Source organism: Salmo salar, chromosome ssa14 (genome assembly GCF_905237065.1).
Source record: "Salmo salar chromosome ssa14, Ssal_v3.1, whole genome shotgun sequence".
Lineage (NCBI taxonomy): Eukaryota > Metazoa > Chordata > Actinopteri > Salmoniformes > Salmonidae > Salmo > Salmo salar.
The window spans coordinates 67,518,708-67,541,083 of NC_059455.1; the positions used below are offsets into that span (position 1 = coordinate 67,518,708).

The window sequence follows — 22,376 nt, forward strand, 5'->3', positions numbered from 1 at the left end:
TGTGTGGGGTTAGGTGTGTGTTTGCGTACGTGTATGTTTGAAAGGGTAAAAGTGTGGGATTGTGACTGGGTGTGTCTGTGCTACGGTCTTGGGAAATCTATTACTGTCCGCTTCTTGTTCACTCACCACCCTCCTATTTGACTGATTTTGCCATTTTAGATTCATTTATTTGTCATGAATGGTTAAATATTAAAATGATCTTCCTGGTTGTACATTGCAAAACGCAGAAAATACCCACAATACACAGAGGGTACATACAAAACATATTAGCATTGAACTTAAGGTACAATGCTATGGTCGGTTTATGATGTTGACTATTCAGTGACAATGTACCTCATTCACTATTCCTACTACAATAACAACTGTGATTGCCTCAGGTCATTCAGAAATGTACACACAACATACAGGAAACATTGAAATCAAATCCATAATTGCTGACCAAAGGTTACGTATCACTACAGTAGCATTTCATAATAGCTTATTACAAAACCATAACCCCAGTAGACGTTACACCCTTCCTTGTCCTCTATTGCTCTTCCGTGTGCGCACTTGCATGTGTGTTTTTGACGTAAAAGTGGGAAGATTCTCTATATCTGGGGGGGGTATTCTGAAGGAAGGATATTGAAGTCCCTTATCAGTTTTCTCATCAAAGCATCTCATTTGCATGTTCAGGGATCTGAGCAACAGGGGGAAGGAGAGTTGGGAAAGAGAGGAGGGTAAAGAGATGGAGGCTGAAGAGAATGGGGTTAGTTGCATGTGGGTCATGTTCATTAGGCACAAAACTGAAGAAAACACTCTGAAATGGAAGGCGACGTTTTTTGTGGCACAATGTTTTGAAGCATTTTGCTACAGTGTCCCCTTATGAAAATGTCACTGAAGAACCAGACTGGCACCAATTCACTCCATTGCAGATAAAGGAAACCCACACTGCCAGTTCACTCAGATTTTTAACACTGTGTCGGCACTTGTTAATGATATAAATTGACACTTTCTACAGACGCCACACCTCAAACTCATTTTCACTTTCCTCAACCTCTGCGATCTCTTCCCACCTCCCTCTGTTATGTAAATCGCTTTGTGACAATGCTGATGGGGGGGAAAAAAGTGCTTGTATAAATAAATCGAATTGATTCATTCTCTATCCCCTCCCAATGCAGGTGACGTTCACCAAGAGAAAGTTTGGCCTGATGAAGAAGGCGTACGAGCTGAGTGTGCTGTGTGACTGTGAGATCGCCCTCATCATCTTCAACCACTCCAACAAACTGTTCCAGTACGCCAGCACCGACATGGACAAGGTGCTGCTCAAGTACACCGAGTACAACGAACCCCACGAGAGCCGGACCAACGCCGACATCATTGAGGTAAAGCAAACAGAAGGGGCTATCAGCCTCTGACCGTACCACTTTAGTTTGAGACGGCCTGGAATGCCAGGTGGGCAGGGTTTGCGATTTTGTGACTTTCCGATTGAGCTTGGCTGGCGCAGTGGAACCAATCAGGCACAGTTAACTGTTTGAGCCCAGGTCTGCACAGAACAATGAACCGTATTGCAGCCAAAGTGTCTTCGCTTCTTTGTAGCCTCCAGTGTTGTAGAACACAAATAGCAGCTAGAGAGGGAATGGAAATGTTGTGTCAGAACTGATCTGTGTGTTTTCTTGCCAAGTTCGGAGGTCTGAAACTCTCACCTGAACGGTGGGTATTTTTGAGGAAGTGCATCCATCGGATGCTTAGCATTGTCACAGATCGTTTTGTACTGTATACCCAACTCCTATTGTCATTTAGCAATGACAATGATCATATAAAGTTGGCTATACAGCACAAGCGATCTGGAACCAGGCTATTGCACAAATGTACCTTGAAATTGTCCTCCCTCAGACACATATTCAACTATACAGCTCGAGTGTACTTGTTCCTATTCAGCCAGACAGACCTTCAGCTCCTGTCCTTTGTTCTCATCTCCCACCAGTCTTTTTTTCATCCTGTCTTCACAGACGTTGCGAAAGAAAGGCTTCAACGGTTGCGAAAGTCCCGAGCCGGACGGAGAGGACTCCATAGACCAGATCCCCCTGAGTGACGACAAATACCGCAAGACCACCGAAGACCTAGACATCCTCTTCAAGCGCTACGGTGTCAGTGTAAGCATCTCCCCTTTTCCTCACCATCTCCCCCAATCTAAAACACCTTGCCCTTAGCTAGCCACTATCCCCGAGTATGGGTGATAGCACTCGGATAGGTCAAATAAGTGCACTGAATGGTGGTACTCAGAGGTTTGAGAAACACTGAACTATATGGTAGAAGCTCCACTTCACCTAGAGCAGTTTGATGCTGCTATTCTTCAATTGTCTGCTTATCAAAAGTCAAGAGACCTGAGCCAATGTTAACTATCAACTTTCTTTCAGTCTGCGGTCCCACCCCCCACATTTTCCATGCCCGTCACCGTCCAGGCCTCTAATCAGAACACATTGCAATTCAGTAACCCTGGCAACGCCATGGTGACCACCTCCTACGTGACGTCGCCATCGCTCTCTGACAACCACCACCTGTCGCCCCAGCAACCGGCGCCCCAGAGAAACACAGTGTCTCCTGGGTTGCCACAGCGACCGGCCAGTGCAGGTGAGCGAAAGAGCGGGACAGCCTTCTGCTGTGGCATCTGTGGGATATGTAATCTTTCCTCTCCACACAAACTCTGCTCTGCCATAACCATGTTCATTAGGACATGCAATGGAAAACGTAAAAAATGTTTTGCAACAGAAAATGAATGAGCATTTCTTAAGTCTAGGTAGTCCCTCCCTGTTTCAGTCCATTTGCTGCCAAATGAACAAGACCCTGGTTCCAATCAATGAGTTGTTACAATTCAATGAATTGGAACCTGTTTCAAATCAATGTTGTTCTGAAGCAATGAATCCAGACCACCTGGGATCAAACACACGTGTATTTGATTATTTAAATATTTACTTTCTGTGTATTTGAGTATTTTCTAATAGTGTGGCCAAAATCATCTACTTCTATTGGAATCATTTGAAAGTATTTTGAAATGCTATAAATGGCCTAGTATTTGAAAATATTTAAATACTTTTTTCCAAATATATTATTTTCAAACACTCCTAGGACCTGGGTTAAAATGCATGGGAATATTTATTTGTATTTGAAAATGTGTATTTGAGTATTTTCAAATACATGCCAATGCTTTCCAAGTGTATTTCCAAATACATTCCAATATTCTACTACTTGTATTTTCAAACAATATACATCTGAATACTTATAATGTATGTGAAAGTAATTGAAAAACATTTTAATTCAGTGTCCTGCTAGGAGTGTTCATATTTTCCTTGCTAAGCCAGTGTTTATAATTTCAACAGGTGCTATGCTCGGGGGCGACCTGAACAATTCAAATGGAGGATGCCCAAGTCCAGTCCGTGAGTAACCTTATGACGGACTACTCTACAATACCACTTCTACTGACAATACAATGCTCATTGACAGTCAATGTGTTAAGAAATGGATGTACTCATTGAAAAAGGGCAAATTTAATCCAATATCTTAGGTGCTTGACAGAAAAATGTCTGCACTATGATTTGCTCCCACAGAGATTTATCGAGACGCTCAAATGACAGAACTTTTCCAAATGTCTCAATAAATATCAGCATATTAGAGATGTGGACGTTGCTTTTTTCAAGAAAAGGGCCTGCTGAAAGAATGTGAAAGTAAGGGAAAGTGAAAAACACATTTTATGCTTGTCACATTGCCAAGAGCAATCATATACTCCATCCAGGGTCCAGTCCTTAGTAGTTCCTCTCCATCTCTTCCTCTATCTTCTCTGCCATTAGTGTCCCATTATTACTGAGACTGCCCCGGATCATCTTGGAATGTTTCCATTGACGTCAGCTGGTGTCCCTAGCACTTGCCTGGATAGACACCAGAGCAATGTGGGAGCCAGGCGGAGAGGGAGACCCAGAAGGTTCAGGTGTCAACCCTCCCTTGGGGCGAAATCAAATCTAGCCCCAGGCTTTTGGCGAGAGGGGAGGCCTGGTGTTAAGAAGGCTTGAAGCACGCAATCCAGGGATAGCTGAGATTATGGTGTAAAGACAATTTGTCATGTGTCATCGTGTGACACGACAACATGTTTTTCCGTGTACTCTGTGTACTTTTTGCCGTGGAATGTACACATTTTCTCACAGCTCACGAGCAATGCAAGATGACTACGGGCAGTTTTTTTTTATTTGTTTATTCAAAACATTGTCGTTGGGAGCACATCACGGGTGTCTGTTGTCCCCCAACCAGTGGTGTAGTGCTATTTAAAAAAAAAAACAGTGGTGTAGTGCTATTTAAAAAAAAAAAAAAATGTAGGTGTGGGAACAAAAAGTATGACGGCATAATTTCTCAAAGTTTGTACTGACAGATGTAGCCTATTGAATATCATTATAGAATATGCAGAAAATGCATACTCCAATTGCAATGTCTGCCCTATGCCTATTGTCTGAAGATTTTTATGTTTGTTGTGTTTTACCCCATTTTCTTCTACCCAATTTCGATCTTGTCTCATCGCTGCAACTCCCAACAGACTCGGGAGGTGAAGGTTGAGTCATGGGTACTCTGAAACATGACCCGCCAAACCACTCTTCTTAACACCCAGCCACATGAGCCAAGTAAAGCGCGATGTGCCACAATTGTGCGCCGCCCTGTGGGACTCCCGATCACGGCCGGTTGTGATACAGCCTGGGTCGAAATGTTCTATTTTTAATACAAATAGGAAATCATCACTGTCAATCATATACGATAATTCTTCACGTTTTACCGGTGAAATGTCCAAACTGAATCTGCATGCCAATCATTTGATTTTAATCAGTTTCATGGGAATATGCATTTGATCTTCTTGAATGACTTTCGTGAGCGAATTGGAGTAGATGGTGTTAACGAACTATAAGCCTTTCTTGTATTTTGTTTCAATTAAAGCATAGACTATATCCTACCTAGTGGTGCACGCTGTTCAGTTTTGGGCGCATTATAAAAGCTCATAAAATATGATTAAGAAAGTGTTTTTGGTGTAATGTAGACTTACTATGGTATTATATTTGGTTTTACTATGTAAAATACTAATTAATCATTAGGCGTATGTGATCTTGCAAGACATACTCTTGGACAGTAGGGCGAGTTAGTTAATTGCGTCGTAGCCTACCTGAGCCCTAAGTCCACAAACCGTTTTGAGGACAGACAACTTTCCAAGGGGTTGCTAAAATTTCTGTCCTCTCTGGCAGCACTACAACCCTGCCCCATTAACATTTTCCCTGTCATAGTGGAGGCATTTTTATAATTGTGGAAGAAAGAAATAAATTTTCCCCTGGTGTTTTCTTGGTGTACTCCAACACTAAATCTTTTAAAATCCTGCATCGTTCCGATTATCGCATTGCACAAAAAAAGACCTGTCCCAAGAAGGCAGCCGCCCTCCCTCATATAATTTCCTCTGTGACCACGTATAGTTGAAGGATGGATTAAAACATGGCTCTGTGCTGTATGTCATATAATGCTCCTTTCAGATCAGTGATGATGAAATAAAGGACTATTAGCCTCTCTGAGGTTTCATCTTCTAAATACACGAAGCAATTCCTGCTGTGCCTAAGTGTTGATTTACCTGCATGGGTTTTGTCATTTATTTCGCTTCCTTCCTTTTCCCCCTCCAGCTAACGGATACATCAGTGCCAGGGCCTCCCCGGGCCTCCTCTCTGTCTCCAATGGCAACAGCCTGGGGAAAGTAGTTCCGGCCAAGTCCCCGCCCCCGCCTCAGAGCCCACAGATGGTCAACAGCCGCAAGCCAGACCTCCGGGTAATCACCTCTCAGGGTGGGAAGAGCCTGATGCAGATGGTGAGCTCAACCAGGCTGAACCACTAACCAAGTTCAATCAGAACCAGGCCTAACTGGGGTCAACCAGGCTTTACCAGACTAAATGGGACATGTCTGTGTTTTGTTGACTTTAATAATAATTGATGCGGGTCGTGACTATTCCCCTTCCACAAACTCGTTGACACTTATTATGCACATGGTCATCTCAGTTTCGTAGCAAGAGTGAAATCTAGTATGGACTTTGGAGTTGATTTTTTTCTAGTTAAAGATTTTGATTTTTGATTTGTGCCTCCAGCAAAACCACCAGATTGCCGAAACACAACCTGTGCAATCTAGAGTAAGCAAAGGTTATAAAAAAACATTATCATACACTGTAATATACACTAATTGTACAAAACATTAGGGACACCTTCCTAATATTGAGTTGCACCACCTTCTGCCCTCAGAACAGCCTCAATTCACCGGGGCATGGACTCTACAAGGTGTCGAAAGCGTTCCACAGGGATGCTGGCCCATGTTGACTTCAATGATTCCCACTGTTGAGTCAAGTTGGCTGGATGTCCTTTGGGTGGTGGACCATTCTTGATACACACGGGAAACTGTTAAGCGTGTGAACCCCAGCAGCATTGCAGTTCTTGACACACTCAAACCGGTGCGCCTGCCACCCACTACCATACCCCGGCACTTAAATCTTTTGTCTTGCCCATTCACCCTCTGAATGGCACACATTACACGATCCATGTCTCAATTGTTTTAAAGCTTAAAAATCCTTCTTTAATCTGTCTCCTCCCCTTCATCTACACTGATTGAAGTGGATTTAACAGGTGACATAAATAAGGGATCATAACTTTCACCTGGTCAGTCTGTCATGGAAAGAGCAGGTGTTCCTAATGTTTTGTACACTCAGTGTAGTGTCGTTGACAAACAGGACCTTCTCCTCTCTGTTCATGGTCTTCTGTCCAGCATGACCTTTAGTCAACGGTCGGTCGAGACTAGAGATTCATGTGTTTGGGTTCAGAGAAAGGTCAGTGGCGTAATTATTTCCGCTCCCGCCCCTTTGCAGACAGATGATGAGCTGGAGATGGTGAACGAGGTGAATTTCTTTTTTTCTTTCTCCTGTCACTCGCATGTGTCGATGACTGTTGACCTTCCCCCTACATTCACATGGTCACAAGTGTGCAATGCAACGCTCATGAGTGTGTCATTTAAGGCCAAAGTATAGATAGTCTCTTTGGCTATGGTCCAATGGCATGTGGTGGTATGGTCATGAGTTTATAGTCGCCACCGGACTGCATGTGGTTTTAGAGTCGTAGTTGTGTGACTCCAGCATGACTGCATATAGTCCTACAACTATGATCAGTTGCTGTATTTAAGGTGAAAAATAAAGATTCTTTCAAGCTACGCAAGCATCTGTCAGTGGGAATGTTAGCAGCAACTTTGCGCGACGTTTGCCACACACTTCGCTTGGATCATCTTCATCGTTTGTCGGCCCATTTTCTTCCATCAACGCTGACACTGTTGGGCAGCATGATGGGTGTCATTTCACTTGGCAGTTTGTTGCCACCGCCAACTTGCAGCACGTTCCCTGTCCATCTGGAAACTGCATGGGGTTACCCAAACAATGAATGGCATGCATTTAAAGGGATAATTCACTTTTTGAAGTAAGCTTATTCATTTTAAAATGTGAACTATACCTTTAAGGCTCGCTCGCGTTCACCTGGCAATGCCACCACCACTATTGTGTGTGTGTGTGATGCATGATGTCACAAGATGTCTCCTGACAACACCTCTACCTAATACGAGATACATTTTGAAAGGCTTAACTTGTCATGAATCCAACCGTATCAACATTTGACATTCAATCATGTCAGAAGTTCCATTCATTGAATACACAGGTTTTAAACATGTAGCTCATTTCTGTCAAACACCAAGGTTTAAATTCTTTGTTTATTTGGTCTAACATTTTCCCTCATTTCCTTTCTTCCCAGAATGCCCAGCGTTTGGCCGGCGCACAAGTGGCCCAGGCGCTCACCACGCCGGTGGTCTCCGTGACAACGCCCAGCCTCCTGGCGCAGGGGCTGCCCTTCTCCGCCATGCCGACAGCTTACAACACAGGTTACCTGAAGCATGAGCAGATTACTACAAATGCTTATACACTGAACAAAAATATAAACGCAACATGTAAAGTGTTAGTCCCATGTTTCATGAGCTGAAATAAAAGATCCCAGAAATGTTTCATACGCACAAGAAGCTTATTTCTCTAAAATGTTTTTTTACATCCCTGTTAGTGAGCGTTTCTCCTTTGCCAAGATAATCCATCCACCTGACAGGTGTGGCATATCAAGAAGCTGATTAAACATGATCATTACACAGGTGCACCTTGTGCTGGGGGCAATAAAAGGCCACTCTAAAATGTGCAGTTTTGTCACACAGCACAATGCCACAGATGTCTCAAGTTTTACATTTACATTTAAGTCATTTAGCAGACGCTCTTATCCAGAGCGACTTACAAATTAGGGAGTGTGCATTTGGCATGCTGACTGCAGGAATGTCCACCAGAGCTGTTGCCAGATAATTCAATGTTAATTTCTTACCATAAGCTGCCTCAAGTTGTTTTAGAGAATTTGGCAGTATGTTCAACCAGCATACCATGCCATATGGTGTCGTGTGGGCGAGCGGTTTGCTGATGTCATCGTTGTGAACAGGGTGCCTCATGGTGGGGCTATGGTACGGGCAGGCATCTGGACAATGAACACAATAGCATTTTATCGATGACAATTTCAATGCACAGAGATACCGTGACGAGAACCTGAGGCCCATTGTCATGCCATTCATCCGCCGCCATCACCACATGTTTAAGCATGATAATGCACATCCCCATGTCGGAAGGATCTATACACAATTCCTGGAAGCTGAAAATGTCCCAGTTCTTCCATGGCCTGCATACTTACCAGACATGTCACCCATTGAGCATGTTTGGGATGCTCTGGATCAACGTGTACGACAGTGTGTTCGAGTTTCTGCTAATGTCCAGCAACTTCACACTGCCATTAAAGAGTGGGACAATGTTCCACAGGCCACAATCTACAGCCTGATCAACTCTATGCAAAGAAGATGTCGTGCTGCATGAGGCAAATGGCGGTCACACCAAATACTGACTGGTTTTCTGATCCACGCCCCTACCTTTGACCAAATGATGCATATCTGTATTCCCAGTCATGTAAAATCCATATACTAGGGCCTAATAATTTATTTATATCGACTGATCCTTTATATGAACTGTAAAATCTCAAATTGTTGTATGTTGCGTTTCATATTCTTGTCCAATAGACATGCTTGCATTGTGTATATATTGCACAGACACAAGTTCATGATTGCACAACTCTGGCCTTTGAGTTCTGCAGTCCTTCTGGTTTTCATTTCTCCCTGACACCAAAATCAGTAGTTTCAGAGTGGCGGAGTAACAAACAGTGAGTAACAAACAGCTGCAAAAAGCACCATAGCTGCACTAGTGTGCACAGAGTTCCTATATAGATTGATTCATTTCAACATTACAGCACATGAAAGGAAATGATCGTGGATGAACCATTTTCCCTCTTGTCTTTCGCCTCCCTCAGAATACCAGCTGACGAGCGCTGACATCACCGCTCTCCACGCCCTGGCGTCACCAGGCGGCCTGCTGCAAGGCAACTTGTCGTGGCAACAGCAACCGTCTTTATCCCAGCAGCAACAGCAGCAGCAACAGCAACAACTTAGTCTGGCGTCGCTTAGCAACTTGGTGTAAGTCCATCCTTGCATTGCCACGTCACAAAGCAACCATGAAGCCCTCCTCCATTCTCTACAAACCAATTGATGACTGTCGACCTGTCCATCAAAACACTATGCGACTGGCCATTCCTGTCATGTAGCATAGTGTCCCCATGTCATTTCTAGCTGCAAGCAATTCACATCCTTTTAGATGGGGTCTGTGAATTGGTGTCACCGACATATGCCACCCCAGATCCTTTTCTTCTTGAAGCACCATCGTTTTTTTAGGGATGTGACTTAATACAGGATTTGTTTTAAAGTTTATATACTGATAAAATACCTAATTATCTTAGGTCAGATGCCGGGTATTATTTTCCTCACACAGGGCACCAATAAGGATGGTCGTATTATGCTGCGTTGTGGCTCCACACTCAGCTTTACGATGGCAGCACACAGGATAGCGTAGTTGCTTAGAACCTCCAAAGCTGCTAACAGGCAGGTCTTCAAGGCCTGAATGAGAAAAGTCACAGTTTTGTCCCAAACAGCAGAGGTCAAAGGTCAAAATGGATCCCACTGCTAGCACCAATACCCCCCCCCCAGCCCAGCCAAATCCTCCGGTGGTCAATTGACCCAAATAGTAGAGGTCAAAATGGCTTCCATGCACACACACTCAGCCTCAGTAGCCTGTGTGACTGAGTGTGTTCTCTCCTCTTGTCCACAGCATGTGGGGCATGGACAAACAGAGCGGGGACCTGTCTAGCCAGATCTCCAGTCTGGCGGCCAATCTGAGGTGAATGTCTTTGCCGAGGTGTCACGTGTCCCTTCGGGTGGATGGGGACTGTTCTCTATCCCATTGTTTTCCTTCCTTAAGAACACAGACCCTTTTTCAGAACAATTGTATTTAGGACAATGTCAAATACATTTACAAACGCAAGCAAAGTATTTTATTATAAAGGGAGAGAGTTGTCTTTTCCAGATGGTGACATATTAGCATTAACCACAGGGGGGCACAAAGGCTTGCACTAACATTGAATCAGGCAACGGACTGTCCAGAAGACCACTTATGAAAACCATGAAATATTATTTACCGCTCCTGAAAATGTGATGGTCACTGCTCTTATTTTTTTAATGCTTCTTCTATATTGGAAGAAATGGGATTGGGCACAACTTCAATCTATTTATGATCTATCTATCCCTAACATATACATATTTCCATTAATGTATTATTATATCCATCTATTTTTGTTTGCATTGCTGTATAGATGGATGGGTAGATTGATGTATACTAATATTACCCCTTCATTTACACCTTTCACATACATAGCTACATACTCTGTAATTTTCTTTTGCAAGTGCTCCAATGTTTCTTTCTCCCCACAGCGCCTCGCAGTCCAACCTCCTCTTGGGTAGAGATGAGTGGTTGGGCCGGTACTGTATTTCTCCGTACTATGTAATGTCTGTGCGCTTTTGGCTGCCCCGGCATGTCAATTCTGTGGTGGTGATTTACACTTTACCAAAGTTCCCAGGTTTTTCAGAAATTCCGGAACTGGGAATCCTCCAACTGGGATTTTTGAAAAACCCCGTTTCTGGATTGTTTTTCCTAAGCCACCATGATTTCTTGCCAAAACACCCCTTCATACACAGACAATTTCATTCTTTTCTAATGCTGTTGGCCTGTTTTGTGTGGATTTTGGGAGCTTGAGGGTTACTTTTACTTGTCAATTGCTTGGAATGGATTTGATCATCAATTCAAATGGTGTTGCTACTACAGTGCCTTGCGAAAGTATTCGGCCCCCTTGAACTTTTCGACCTTTTGTCACATTTCAGGCTTCAAACATAAAGATATACAACTGTAATTTTTTGTGAAGAATCAACAAGTGGGACAAAATTATGAAGTGGAACGAAATTTATTGGATATTTCAAACTTTTTTAACAAATAAAAAACGGAAAAATTGTCCGTGCAAAATTATTCAGCCCCCTTTGTAGCGCCACCTTTTGCTGCGATTACAGCTGTAAGTCGCTTGGGGTAGGTCTCTATCAGTTTTGCACATCGAGAGACTGACATTTTTGCCCATTCCTCCTTGCAAAACAGCTCGAGCTCAGTGAGGTTGGATGGAGAGAGTTTGAACAGCAGTTTTCAGTTCTTTCCACAGATTCTCGATTGGATTCAGGTCTGGACTTTGACTTGGCCATTCTAACACCTGGATATGTTTATTTGTGAACCATTCCATTGTAGATTTTGCTTTATGTTTTGGATCATTGTCTTGTTGGAAGACAAATCTCCGTCCCAGTCTCAGGTCTTTTGCAGACTCCATCAGGTTTTCTTCCAGAATGGTCCTGTATTTGGCTCCATCCATCTTCCCATCAATTTTAACCATCTTCCCTGCCCCTGCTGAAGAAAAGCAGGCCCAAACCATGATGCTGCCACCACCATGTTTGACAGTGGGGATGGTGGGTTCAGGGTGATGAGCTGTGTTGCTTTTACGCCAAACATAACGTTTTGCATTGTTGCCAAAAAGTTCGATTTTGGTTTCATCTGACCAGAGCACCTTCTTCCACATGTTTGGTGTATCTCCCAGGTGGCTAGTGGCAAACTTTAAACGACACATTTTATGGATATCTTTAAGAAATGGCTTTCTTCTTGCCACTCTTCCATAAAGGCCAGATTTGTGCAGTATACGACTGATTGTTGTCCTATGGACAGAGTCTCCCACCTCAGCTGTAGATCTCTGCAGTTCATCCAGAGTGATCATGGGCCTCTTGGCTGCATCTCTGATCAGTCTTCTCCTTGTATGAGCTGAAAGTTTAGAGGGATGGCCGGGTCTTCGTAGATTTGCAGTGGTCTGATACTCCTTCCATTTCAATATTATCGCTTGCACAGTGCTCCTTGGGATGTTTAAAGCTTGGGAAATCTTTTTGTATCCAAATCCGGCTTTAAACTTCTCCACAACAGTATCTCGGACCTGCCTGGTGTGTTCCTTGTTCTTCATGATGCTCTCTGCGCTTTAAACGGACCTCTGAGACTATCACAGAGCAGGTGCATTTATACGGAGACTTGATTACACACAGGTGGATTCTATTTATCATCATTAGTCATTTAGGTCAACATTGGATCATTCAGAGATCCTCACTGAACTTCTGGAGAGAGTTTGCTGCACTGAAAGTAAAGGGGCTGAATAATTTTGCACGCCCAATTTTTCAGTTTTTTATTTGTTAAAAAAGTTTGAAATATCCAATAAATTTCGTTCCACTTCATGATTGTGTCCCACTTGTTGTTGATTCTTCACAAAAAATTACAGTTTTATATGTTTGAAGCCTGAAATGTGGCAAAAGGTCAAAGTTCAAGGGGGCCGAATACTTTCGCAAGGCACTGTACTATGCCTTGTTGGTGCTCTGTCTTGTGATTAGGGGTTCCCTCCGAAACTTCACATCAGAAACCTGTCACTATGCTTGTATTGCAATATATTGTAATTGTCAAGTGAAACTCTCATCCATCCTGTTTTCCTTCTTTCTTTTCATTTCCATCTCTGTGCTTAATCTTTGTCCATCTTTCCCCTCCCCTCTCCTGCACTTATCTCTCCCTCTCTCTGATGCTCAGGCCGGTGGGGCACATACCTCAGGGCACCATGCTGACTGTCAACACCAACTCCAACATGAGCATCAAGTCTGAGCCCATCTCGCCTGGCCGAGACCGCCGCTCCCCGTGCCCCCCGCCGTCCTCCTCCGGGGGGGGCGTCCAGACGGCCGCGCCCCCGCCACAATACCCAGGTTCCCTGCTGTGCCTGGAGCCCCCAACCGGCCGCTCCCCCGCCGATAGCCTCAGCAGCAACGGCAGCTCCTACGAGGGCAACGACCGCGACGACCCTGCGGCAGGCGGCGGAGGAGGAGGCATCGGCGGAAGTGCAGCGGGCAACATGGGCAACCCTGGCCGTTCCCTGCCCCCCGAATTCAGCCCCTCGGTGGAGCTCCTGCGGGCCCAGAATGAGGCGGAGCAGGAGGGAGCCAACATAAAACGCATGAGACTCGACGCGTGGGTCACATAAGAGGCCATGGCGCCAACATCATCGACCCCTGAAACACCACAAACACAGAACACCCCCCCCCCGCCACCTCCCGCCATTTTCCACCCCCACACAACCCCCTCTTCCCTGCCTCCATCCAAAGAATTTACCTCCACCTACCCAGCTCCACAGGACTCAAAGCAGAGACAAAAATGTTTGGGCTTGTGCTCCACCTGAGTGGAGGATGGTATAGTGTGCTGTTGGATTTTGTATTGGGCAGCGCATTGAATGTGGGGGCTCAAAGAATCTCGATGCTGTCCCGCTCAAATTGAGTTTGTGTGTTTTGTGGGATTGACACTTGCCCTATCAGGATAAGAAGATAATGGATGGATTTAAAATAGAACATATTCTCCTAAATGTTTTGACTGCTCATTGCTGTTTATACCAGACGTAAAAGTGAATCTAGAGACGTTAGTCGACACGTCACGTATTTTAATTTGAGCACGACTGTATTGTTAACAGTACGACGGAAGGCTTTTGCTGTGTTTGCTTGACACAAGTGCTAGTTTTCCACGTGGGACTTTCTGCCCTGTTGACTCTTCTGTTCTGTTGTTAGATATGATTAGCACTGTCTGCTTCAGAAAGCACCCCTTCAAAATGCACTTTGGGAATGACTGTTTTGACAAGCGCTGCATGCAAAGATTGCTGGCTCAGCTTCATCAGTGGCACTGTGCGAAGAGATCCCAGACGGGCAAACAGGATGTCCGGTCGGTCAGGGATATACAGGAATGGATCCCACCGCTGCCACCAATTTCCAACACCCCAGCCAAAGCCTCAGGTGGCACTCTGTGGTCAACTGGCACTGTCAGCCAAGGCCAAATCGAGCATCTTGCCAGAGTGCCGATATCAACCTCTTTTCCTAAATGCCAAATGCCTCGGACGCAGTACAGGGACACTGAAGAATATTGTTCAGTTATTATGACTGACCACCTCCATGAAACAGTAAAAAAACACTCAGACTTTGATTCTGCTCTCAATATCTCTATGCTCAGATGTATTTTGTGTCGTCACCTGTGTTTCCTTTCTGATTTTGAAGCAATTGTTGCAATTTTTGTTGCACCAGAATTTAGGCTAGATGCTGATATACATGTCACAGGACTTCTAAAGGCTCATTCTACTAGTAGAAGACCCCAATGCATATTTAAGGTTTGTTTTTGGACTTCTGGTTGCGCTCTTTTAAGGAAGTATTTGGTCTTGGCATTTTGGACACATTCATAAAGGTTAGAACTGTAGTTTTGGGGAATTAAGAGTAAGACTTTGTATACAATCGCCCATTATACAAAAGCGTTTTGATGTTCCCTTAGCTTTCTGCAGCTCTTTGCAATGTTTCAAAAGAGCTGTTTCAGCAGAATGGAAAAATACATATTCTATATTTCTATAGCTTCAGTTGGCAGCAAAGCAGTAGGCTTTTCAATACAGATGTGTGTGTATATATGAATATATTTGCATAGACTTCGCTAGGTATCCCTAAAACAAGCAATGTGTTCATTCTCAGTGGATCTGTTTGCATATGAGTGTGATTGTGATATGTTTCGAGCTACGATGCAGGAGTCCTGCCGTAGTAGCCGAGAAGTTTGTTTCAGTAACCTATATAATGCTAGTGTTGATGGTGTGCACTTTCTGTCTCACTCTTGAGGCCTGTTTGGCTGCGGCGTCAACATGTCCTTTGGCCTCACGCTCTGAACCCAATCCTCAATAATCAAAGTCAAGTGAAAGACCACTATAACAAATTATATAAATAAAATGGATTGTACTATTAAACTAGTACAATTGCATTGAATCATGGTATTTTGTCTTAAAAGGATCAGACTTCGTAAACTACAGTATACACTGTCAGGCTGAGCGAAAACGAATGCTACTTTATTTAAAGTAATTTGCCGATTTTTGAAATCACATTTTAATCATTCATATGAAATCATGTTTTCATATGCTTCACACTCTGCGTGAGCTACGTCTAATGGACTTGTCCTATTTAACACAATGTAAGAAGGCGGTGTTGATTTCTACAAATGTATCTACTGTACATTATGCAACACAGATTTGGTTTCATTGCATCTCAGGGTTCAGTGCGTACGGCTGGCACCAGTGACCTTTCTAGTGGGGTGCAACATTGCAGATAGAAATGTAATGTCTAGAACGGACACCCATGCCCGATTCTTTATGACAAAGGGTTTTCTTTTCTACACGCTACATTTCTATCTGAACTTTTGTGTAGTCACGCCCACCTCAGTCTGAGGGAGAGGTCCCTCTGGTTTGAGACATTTGACACCACACTGATTTGGTTTTAACACCCTGACACTTGCAGGCCACTCATGTACAAAAGGTTCTCTGTCCAATCTAGCAATGTAGTCTGAAGACAATCTATAATGTTAAATGAAAAACCTGCACCCTTTTTTTTTCTTGTGTAAAACGTTTTCTAGATCTTACTATTTTTCAAGTGTTTATTTGTGCTGGTGACAGTTCCATTGTCTTTTATTATTAATATTCTATTATTATGGAGCTTATATTTTTCTGGTATTTTGTGTAGGATATTCAACCTTTTATTTAATCGACCTTATATACATATGTGAAACTGGCTTCCTTTCTTGAAACTTGCTAAAATTGCACGATCAGTTATTGTGACATAGCAAATGCAATGAAGGAAAATACCAGTTAAATGCTGCAATATTGATTAAGATATGAACATTTTATGTGGGGGGAAACTGAAATTAGCAATTAACCGAATTTGAAAATGTAAATGCGTGGGATTATTCAAAATAAATAAATGCTCATGTTACATACATTTAAAAATAAATAATCACAATGCATCACAAATGAGTAAGAAAACCTCATTAAAAAAATGTAGCATAAGAAAAACAAATGATAGCTAATATATTGTGCTCGGTTAGTCTGCTTTGGGTTTTCGTTGTAAAGGTTATTTTTGTTTTTGAGAACGATATACATTTTGTGTATATTTTCATATACAATGTATGCACTGATGTTATTAAAATTCTATACCGCTTTTACAAAAGTGTTTGTTGTACCAAAGTATCCAAGTCCCTTAACCTTATCCTTTTTGCGTATGTTTTACCGTATTTTATATATTAAATAGACAAATTGAGTGAAAAGGGGATCTTGTCTTCTTTTGAGCTGGTTGTCAATCCCCATCTCATCCCTTGGCTTCATGATGTCATGACACAACTCAGGAATATTAGGTGCCTTATGCGAAACATCATTCCATTAAGACAGTGTCCAAAAGGAACACAACAATTATCAGCTGGCTGCCATATACAAACAATGTACTGATTGTTCACTGCTTTTATGGTACTGTACAGACATAAGGCACATATTGCAAGTAGGCATTGAATTATACTCTTCATTCCCATCCATTGGGAGTATTAAATGCGGAAATGAAATGTAAACATTGCACAGTTGAAACAATTATATCCGCTGTGATGACCCTCCCACTCTGTCTGCCGTATTCTTTCTCGTTTTCCTTATTAGGATGTCGGTGGGCGAAGCCGGGAGGGTCGTCAGCAAAATGGGACACACCTGGGCCCGGGATAAATACCTCTTCCCCATTCATTGAGGAGACTCTCCATGCAGACACACTGCTGGATTTTGGTTGTGGCATTTTTGTGGCCATTTTGTTTGTTTTGGCACCATTCAACACGCCTCATTATCACATCTATGCACACAACCACTCACACCATTGTTTATTGTATTTGGTTACTTCAGTTAAATATTTGTTATTCCTTGTCGTTATGGGCTTCCAGCCTGTTTGACATTGCATTTTTTTTTTTTCTTCAAAAAGTGGCAACTCTGCACTAGGTTTATACCTCAGCAAAGTTGCACTCAAGTCTTCATAAATTTCAATAACTTGGAAGACCCCGTGATTGGGAGTCCCATAGGGCGTATGACACACAATCCTTCAATTACAAGCAACTTCTATGGGGTTGCTAGCCTCAAGTCATTGTATTTCACCATCAACCACTGCAAATGCAATCCAATGTTTCAGATGAAGGTGAAATCCAAGCTGATGAACTTGATTGATTCTTCCCCCCTCTCTCCTTCCAAAATCAACACCATGACCGTTGTGTAGAGCTGAATGGGTACCAACAACATTTCAAACAAACCTCAGTAGGGCAAAAAAATTGGGGAATGTGTGTTATATTGTGAACACACTTGCATCTCTGACATATAGAGTAATGAATACATTTCTATCTGCAAGGTTGCACAATGTTTGCCTACTGAGCATGGCCCTGGTCTACTAGAAAGCAAAGTGGACATATATCTTTCAGATCTACATAAGTGTCTAGGGACTGAGGGTCCATCTAGGCTTCAGGATTGGGCGTATCTACTCCTCTTCCTCCTTAGCCCCACCAACTCTGCCGGGGAGGTGGGGCAGTGGTGGGCGGGGCCACATCAAAGACAGCACCTTCACTGATTGACGAGCACACAAAGTAGAGGTTGGCGCCCAGCATGACCAGTATGGGCAGGAAGGAGAGGCCGAAGCCCAACCCCCTCACACTGCTGCTTAGGGACACACACACCCAGTAGATCAGCCTATAGGGTGAGAGATCACAACAAGATCAGCCAATTGGGTCACAAACCCAGTAGTTCAGCCTATAGAAGAAGAGACATGGGGCAAGTTCATTTTGCACGGCCCGGGTGGGTGGAAATTTCACTTAAGGACCAATGGAATGGTCTAAAACTCTGCCCACCCAGGGCACCGGCCATGTTAAAACGAACTCGCCCATATTCAGTGAATATTAGTAAACGCTGTCATATTGCCCCAGTCTAAAACTTAAGGTAGACTACATAGTAATTTGAAGATACTTCCTGCTAACAGAAAACATCAAAATTCCAGTCTGCCAAGACTAATTCAAATCTCCAAAAGGCGACGCAGAACAACAAAACGAATACCAGATAACTCTATAGGTCAGAGAACATGGAGATAATATACAGAGAACATATCAAGTGTTTACAAACATGATATAAAAAAAGGTTAGAAAATATAAGGATAACAATGTTGACTGAAAGTATGGATCAGTGGTAAGGGAATGCTACTACCCATCTGCACAACACAACCCATTCTGCATCCACGAAGCAGTATTACCTATCCCTCCACAAAAGCCATGGCCCTTGTTGAGAAAGGGGAACAATGGCCACGTTTTAGGCTGTCTACACTGCAGACGTATGCCCGATCTCAAAAACGGCTGATTATCTAGTGATGCCACGTAGGCTACATCTCTGCTACCTGCAGAGTGAATGCACATAATCAGTCACACACAAATAAACATACAGTGTAGAATGCGCTGTCACCACTGAGGCAGAGTAGTGAACATACATTTCACACACCTGCCGAAGGCAAAGACGATGGTGAGCAGGGGCACCATCTTGAGCAGGTCCTGGCTGATGTAGGTGGCCATGACGGCCAGTTGCAGGAAGTAAAGCAGGAAGAGGGAGAGCGAGTCAACCACATAGTGCCGGTGCACCGCCATCTCCCGGCTCTCCTCCCCCACCTTGCTCTCGTAGAGGGGCGTTAAGGCGCCGTAGTGCAGCCGCGCCACCCCCTGCACCAGCACACCTGGGAGAGGAGGGAAGGGGGACAGTGCAAGGGATGGGGATAGAGGTAGGGGGAGAGGACAATTGTGTCCCCTCCCAGAGGTTGAATAAGACAAAAAGTGAGGAACAGCAAAGCAATGCATACATGCAAGTTCAATTTTCTTTATTAAAACATTTGCATTGCCAAGAGCAAGAAGTAACACACATTATGAGTCTATTAAATGGCTGATAGGCAACAACGTCATATCGCAGCCCAACCCTAATAATCCACAGTCTTACCTAGAATGATGGGTATGACAGCAAAGAAGGAGCAGCGTAGTGTGTACACCAGCCTGAGAGGGGCGCTGTCCAGTAGCGGGGCATCAAATGGCAAGAGGGCATAGCCGCCCCACACGAGTAGAGGGAATAGAACAGCTGCAGCACCAATGCCCAGGCCAAGTTTCAGAACGTCACCACAACACATATCTAAATAACAGAGGAATCTGGGTTCAATTAAAACTACAGCCAAATATGGGAAAATTGTTTAAATAGAAACAAAAAAGTTGTATTATAATAAAAACAAATTAAGACTTAAAAGAAGAAAAAAAAGGGTTGCGCTGTGGGATTATTTTAAACACTGAGGTAGGGTTTCAGATGTTTTCAGAAGATGGGCAGGGAACAGGGAATCTGCTGTCCTAGCTTCAGGGGGGAACGGATCAGATAAAAAAAAATAAAAAAATGTACCATCAATTATTTGTATTTTTTTTTAAATCAACATAATGACAAATATTTGTTTCATAGTAATGCACTTCAATCCCTGAACTGATTAGAATTGAAATGGAACTGACCCCAATTGACATAAATGGTTTTGGTCCGGCACTGGTACATACGTGTGTAGTTGTCCCGCTCCTCTGTCCATTGTGGGTAGTAGTATACTGGTGGGGCTGTATGTGTCTGGGGCTCTAAGAAAGAACTCTTCTCAGTGTCCATTTCCTCATAGTAGTTATTTTCGGGTGGGAACTCCTCCCATTTGCTAGATGGACGCACTATCACTGTCGGAGTGAAGACCTGCATAGCCTTTTCTGGCATCCAATTGACTGGGCCTTCCTCCTCATCTTCATCATCTGCAAGCGAACCATCCCTTTCCTCATCTTGGCCTCCCTCCACCTCCTCATCCGTCCATCTCTCTCCCTCCGGCATGCTTTCTCTCCATTTTGCCTTTCGCTCACTCTCTGGCTGTCTCTCCTGTCCCTCCAGAAGCTCTTGGCTCCCTATCTCCCTCTCCTCTTCAGTTCCCTCGCTCTCAGACGCTACACTTCCTTTCTCTTCCTCTCGCGCCATCTCTTTGTCTCCCGGCCATGGCAAAGTGCTAGGCTCAAAGGCAGCTGAGCTGGTTGCCTCCTCCTCCTTCTCATCCTCTTCCCCCTTTTCTTCTTCCATCCTCCTGTGCTCTAGGCCCTGTTGTTCCGATCCAGGTGTTTGAGGTCCTGCAGCAGTAGACCTACTGGTTGTAGAAGGCCCTCCAGCTCGGTCTTCATCTGGCTCTGGGTTTAAAGTCAGGTGCTCTGACATCACTGTTTCTCTGCCTGTCTCAGTCTATATGATATTCATGTCTAGGGGCTATGTGTTGTGAGTGCAATTATTGGCCCGTCTCTCTGTCTGTCTGCAAAGTGACTATTTACCATTGTGTTTCAACATTTTAAATGATATTCCATAAAACAAGTTGGTACAAAACATTCTCATAAGGGCAAGTCCCACTGATTCACCTGAAAGGCAAGAGCAATAAAACTATGTTTATGTATTGCTGTGTGACTACAAATCAATCTATTTGATAAGCTAATGAGCTGTGAGTCAGTGAGTATTGAACTTTAATCCTTTAAATGGAAGGAAGTGAACTTTTCCTGTGCAAAATGGGAATTAGCAACATTCTTATGCTCACTGCACTCAGAAAGAGAGAGATTGTTTCATATTCTTAGATACAGTTGGTAAAAGTAAAGAAAGAAGTATTAGCCTACTTTATATCAATTTGTAATGCGGATGTTGTCGTAAAAACTTGCTTTGCGAGTCTGGTCTAACGATACTGGACCAAATCCATAGTGAAAACATCAAGACATAAGGAACTTTTAACCCTGTAGCCTAATTGTAGTTAGACTGACTTACCTGATGTCTAGGCTACTGCTGTTCCATGAGATTCCAATATGATGTTTTAATCAAGTAAATACGTTAACTTGTCCCAATGTTTGTCAAACTAGGTCGTAAAGTGAAACTTACGTTGGTGTGGGTTGTTTCACAGGTGTGTCAAGGTAAAGCACTGCGGGACAATTTTGTAGTTGCAAACACAGTATCATGTGACAACTCTGTCCACGATTAGGTTTTCTACAATGCCATAGAGAAAAAATTGTAATGCCGTTTTTTGTAGGCACCTACTCCGCCATGGTTTAACATGGTAACTCTTATGGGGAAATTAATGGCGTTTTGGGATAAACGCCGAAAATAGGGTGTGTGTTAAACACAGGATTTGAAAATATATAAATGCCTCAAAATTCACAAAACGTGACTTTATCTGATAAAGATTATCTCAAGGAACAAAACGTATAGAAAGGTTAACACAGGCTTAGGAGATCGTATACGTTTTGTTCCATGAGATAATCTTTATCTGATAAAGTCACGTTTTATGAATTTTGAGGCATTTATATATTTTTAAAAAATATATAAAGGTTTTATAATTATTAATGGTCATGTTAACTGGCTGATATTATATCATAGAACAAAACGTATACGATCTCCTAAGCCTGTGTTAACCTTATTTTCGACGTTTATCCCAAAACCCGATTGCTTTCCCATAGGTATGGCTGAACCAACCAGAAGTAATTTATTTCCGGGTTTTAGGACTACAATCTGGCGAGCTCAAAACCACAGATATAACATTGAGATAGAGAGGGTTTGTTAAACAAACTTTTGTCTATATACCATGTTAAACCCATCTGGTAATCTTTCGAAATTATTTTATTCATTTTAATCGGTGAAGATGCATCCTCTCGTCGTAAATATAGGCTACCCATAATATTTTATTTTCATAATCGCAGTCTACTGAACAGGGTCTTTGTCTACAATCAACAGGCCAATAAAGAGGCTGCTTACTCACCGCTCTCCTATCAGAGCGCTGTGCGCTGCACGTGTGCCTCCTCGGCGCAGTGAAACCGAAC

General features: G+C 43.2%; 2 protein-coding genes across 9 annotated transcripts in view; one reads left to right on the top strand and one right to left on the bottom strand.

Moving 5' to 3' along the window:
* Positions 1–16,751, top strand: part of LOC106569867 (myocyte-specific enhancer factor 2D homolog) — a 37,232-nt gene extending 20,481 nt beyond the window's left edge. The window contains exons 3-13 of one of the 5 annotated variants that reach the window (XM_014141550.2): positions 1,158–1,361; positions 1,989–2,132; positions 2,397–2,610; positions 3,357–3,413; positions 5,676–5,857; positions 6,900–6,929; positions 7,825–7,951; positions 9,454–9,616; positions 10,305–10,373; positions 10,964–11,011; positions 13,182–16,751. In XM_014141550.2, coding sequence (XP_013997025.1) covers positions 1,158–1,361; positions 1,989–2,132; positions 2,397–2,610; positions 3,357–3,413; positions 5,676–5,857; positions 6,900–6,929; positions 7,825–7,951; positions 9,454–9,616; positions 10,305–10,373; positions 10,964–11,011; positions 13,182–13,626 — 1,683 coding nt within the window. In that variant the 3' untranslated portion in view covers positions 13,627–16,751. The remainder of the gene's footprint in view (positions 1–1,157; positions 1,362–1,988; positions 2,133–2,396; positions 2,611–3,356; positions 3,414–5,675; positions 5,858–6,899; positions 6,930–7,824; positions 7,952–9,453; positions 9,617–10,304; positions 10,374–10,963; positions 11,012–13,181) is intronic. The other 4 variants (XM_014141554.2, XM_014141553.2, XM_014141555.2 and 1 more) reach the window with 4 other exon arrangements.
* Positions 16,752–16,926: 175 nt separating this feature from the next.
* On the bottom strand, positions 16,927–22,372 carry tmem79a (transmembrane protein 79a). 4 transcript variants are annotated; one of them, XM_014141559.2, is made up of 5 exons: positions 22,316–22,372; positions 20,061–20,936; positions 19,471–19,656; positions 18,985–19,213; positions 16,927–18,189 (listed from the first exon to the last, which is right to left on the bottom strand). In XM_014141559.2, the coding sequence occupies exons 2-5, from the start codon at positions 20,740–20,742 to the stop codon at positions 17,997–17,999; spliced, it is 1,290 nt and encodes a 429-aa protein (XP_013997034.2). In that variant the 5' UTR covers positions 20,743–20,936; positions 22,316–22,372; the 3' UTR covers positions 16,927–17,996. The 4 variants fall into 4 exon arrangements, with proteins under 4 accessions (XP_013997034.2, XP_013997032.2, XP_013997033.2 ...); XM_014141557.2 differs by lacking the exon at positions 22,316–22,372 and adding an exon at positions 21,331–21,625; XM_014141558.2 differs by lacking the exon at positions 22,316–22,372 and adding an exon at positions 21,442–21,617.
* Between the last annotated feature and the right edge of the window lie 4 nt (positions 22,373–22,376).

Excerpts from the sequence above, each read along its gene's own strand:
- tmem79a (XM_014141559.2), bottom strand. The coding sequence starts at position 20,742 with ATGTCAGAGCACCTGACTTTAAACCCAGAGCCAGATGAAGACCGAGCT. Across the intron at positions 19,657-20,060 it reads GGAGCGGGACAACTACACAC|ATATGTGTTGTGGTGACGTT; the intron begins GTATGTACCAGT and ends TCTGTTATTTAG. Across the intron at positions 18,190-18,984 it reads ATCGTCTTTGCCTTCGGCAG|GCTGATCTACTGGGTGTGTG; the intron begins GTGTGTGAAATG and ends CTCACCCTATAG.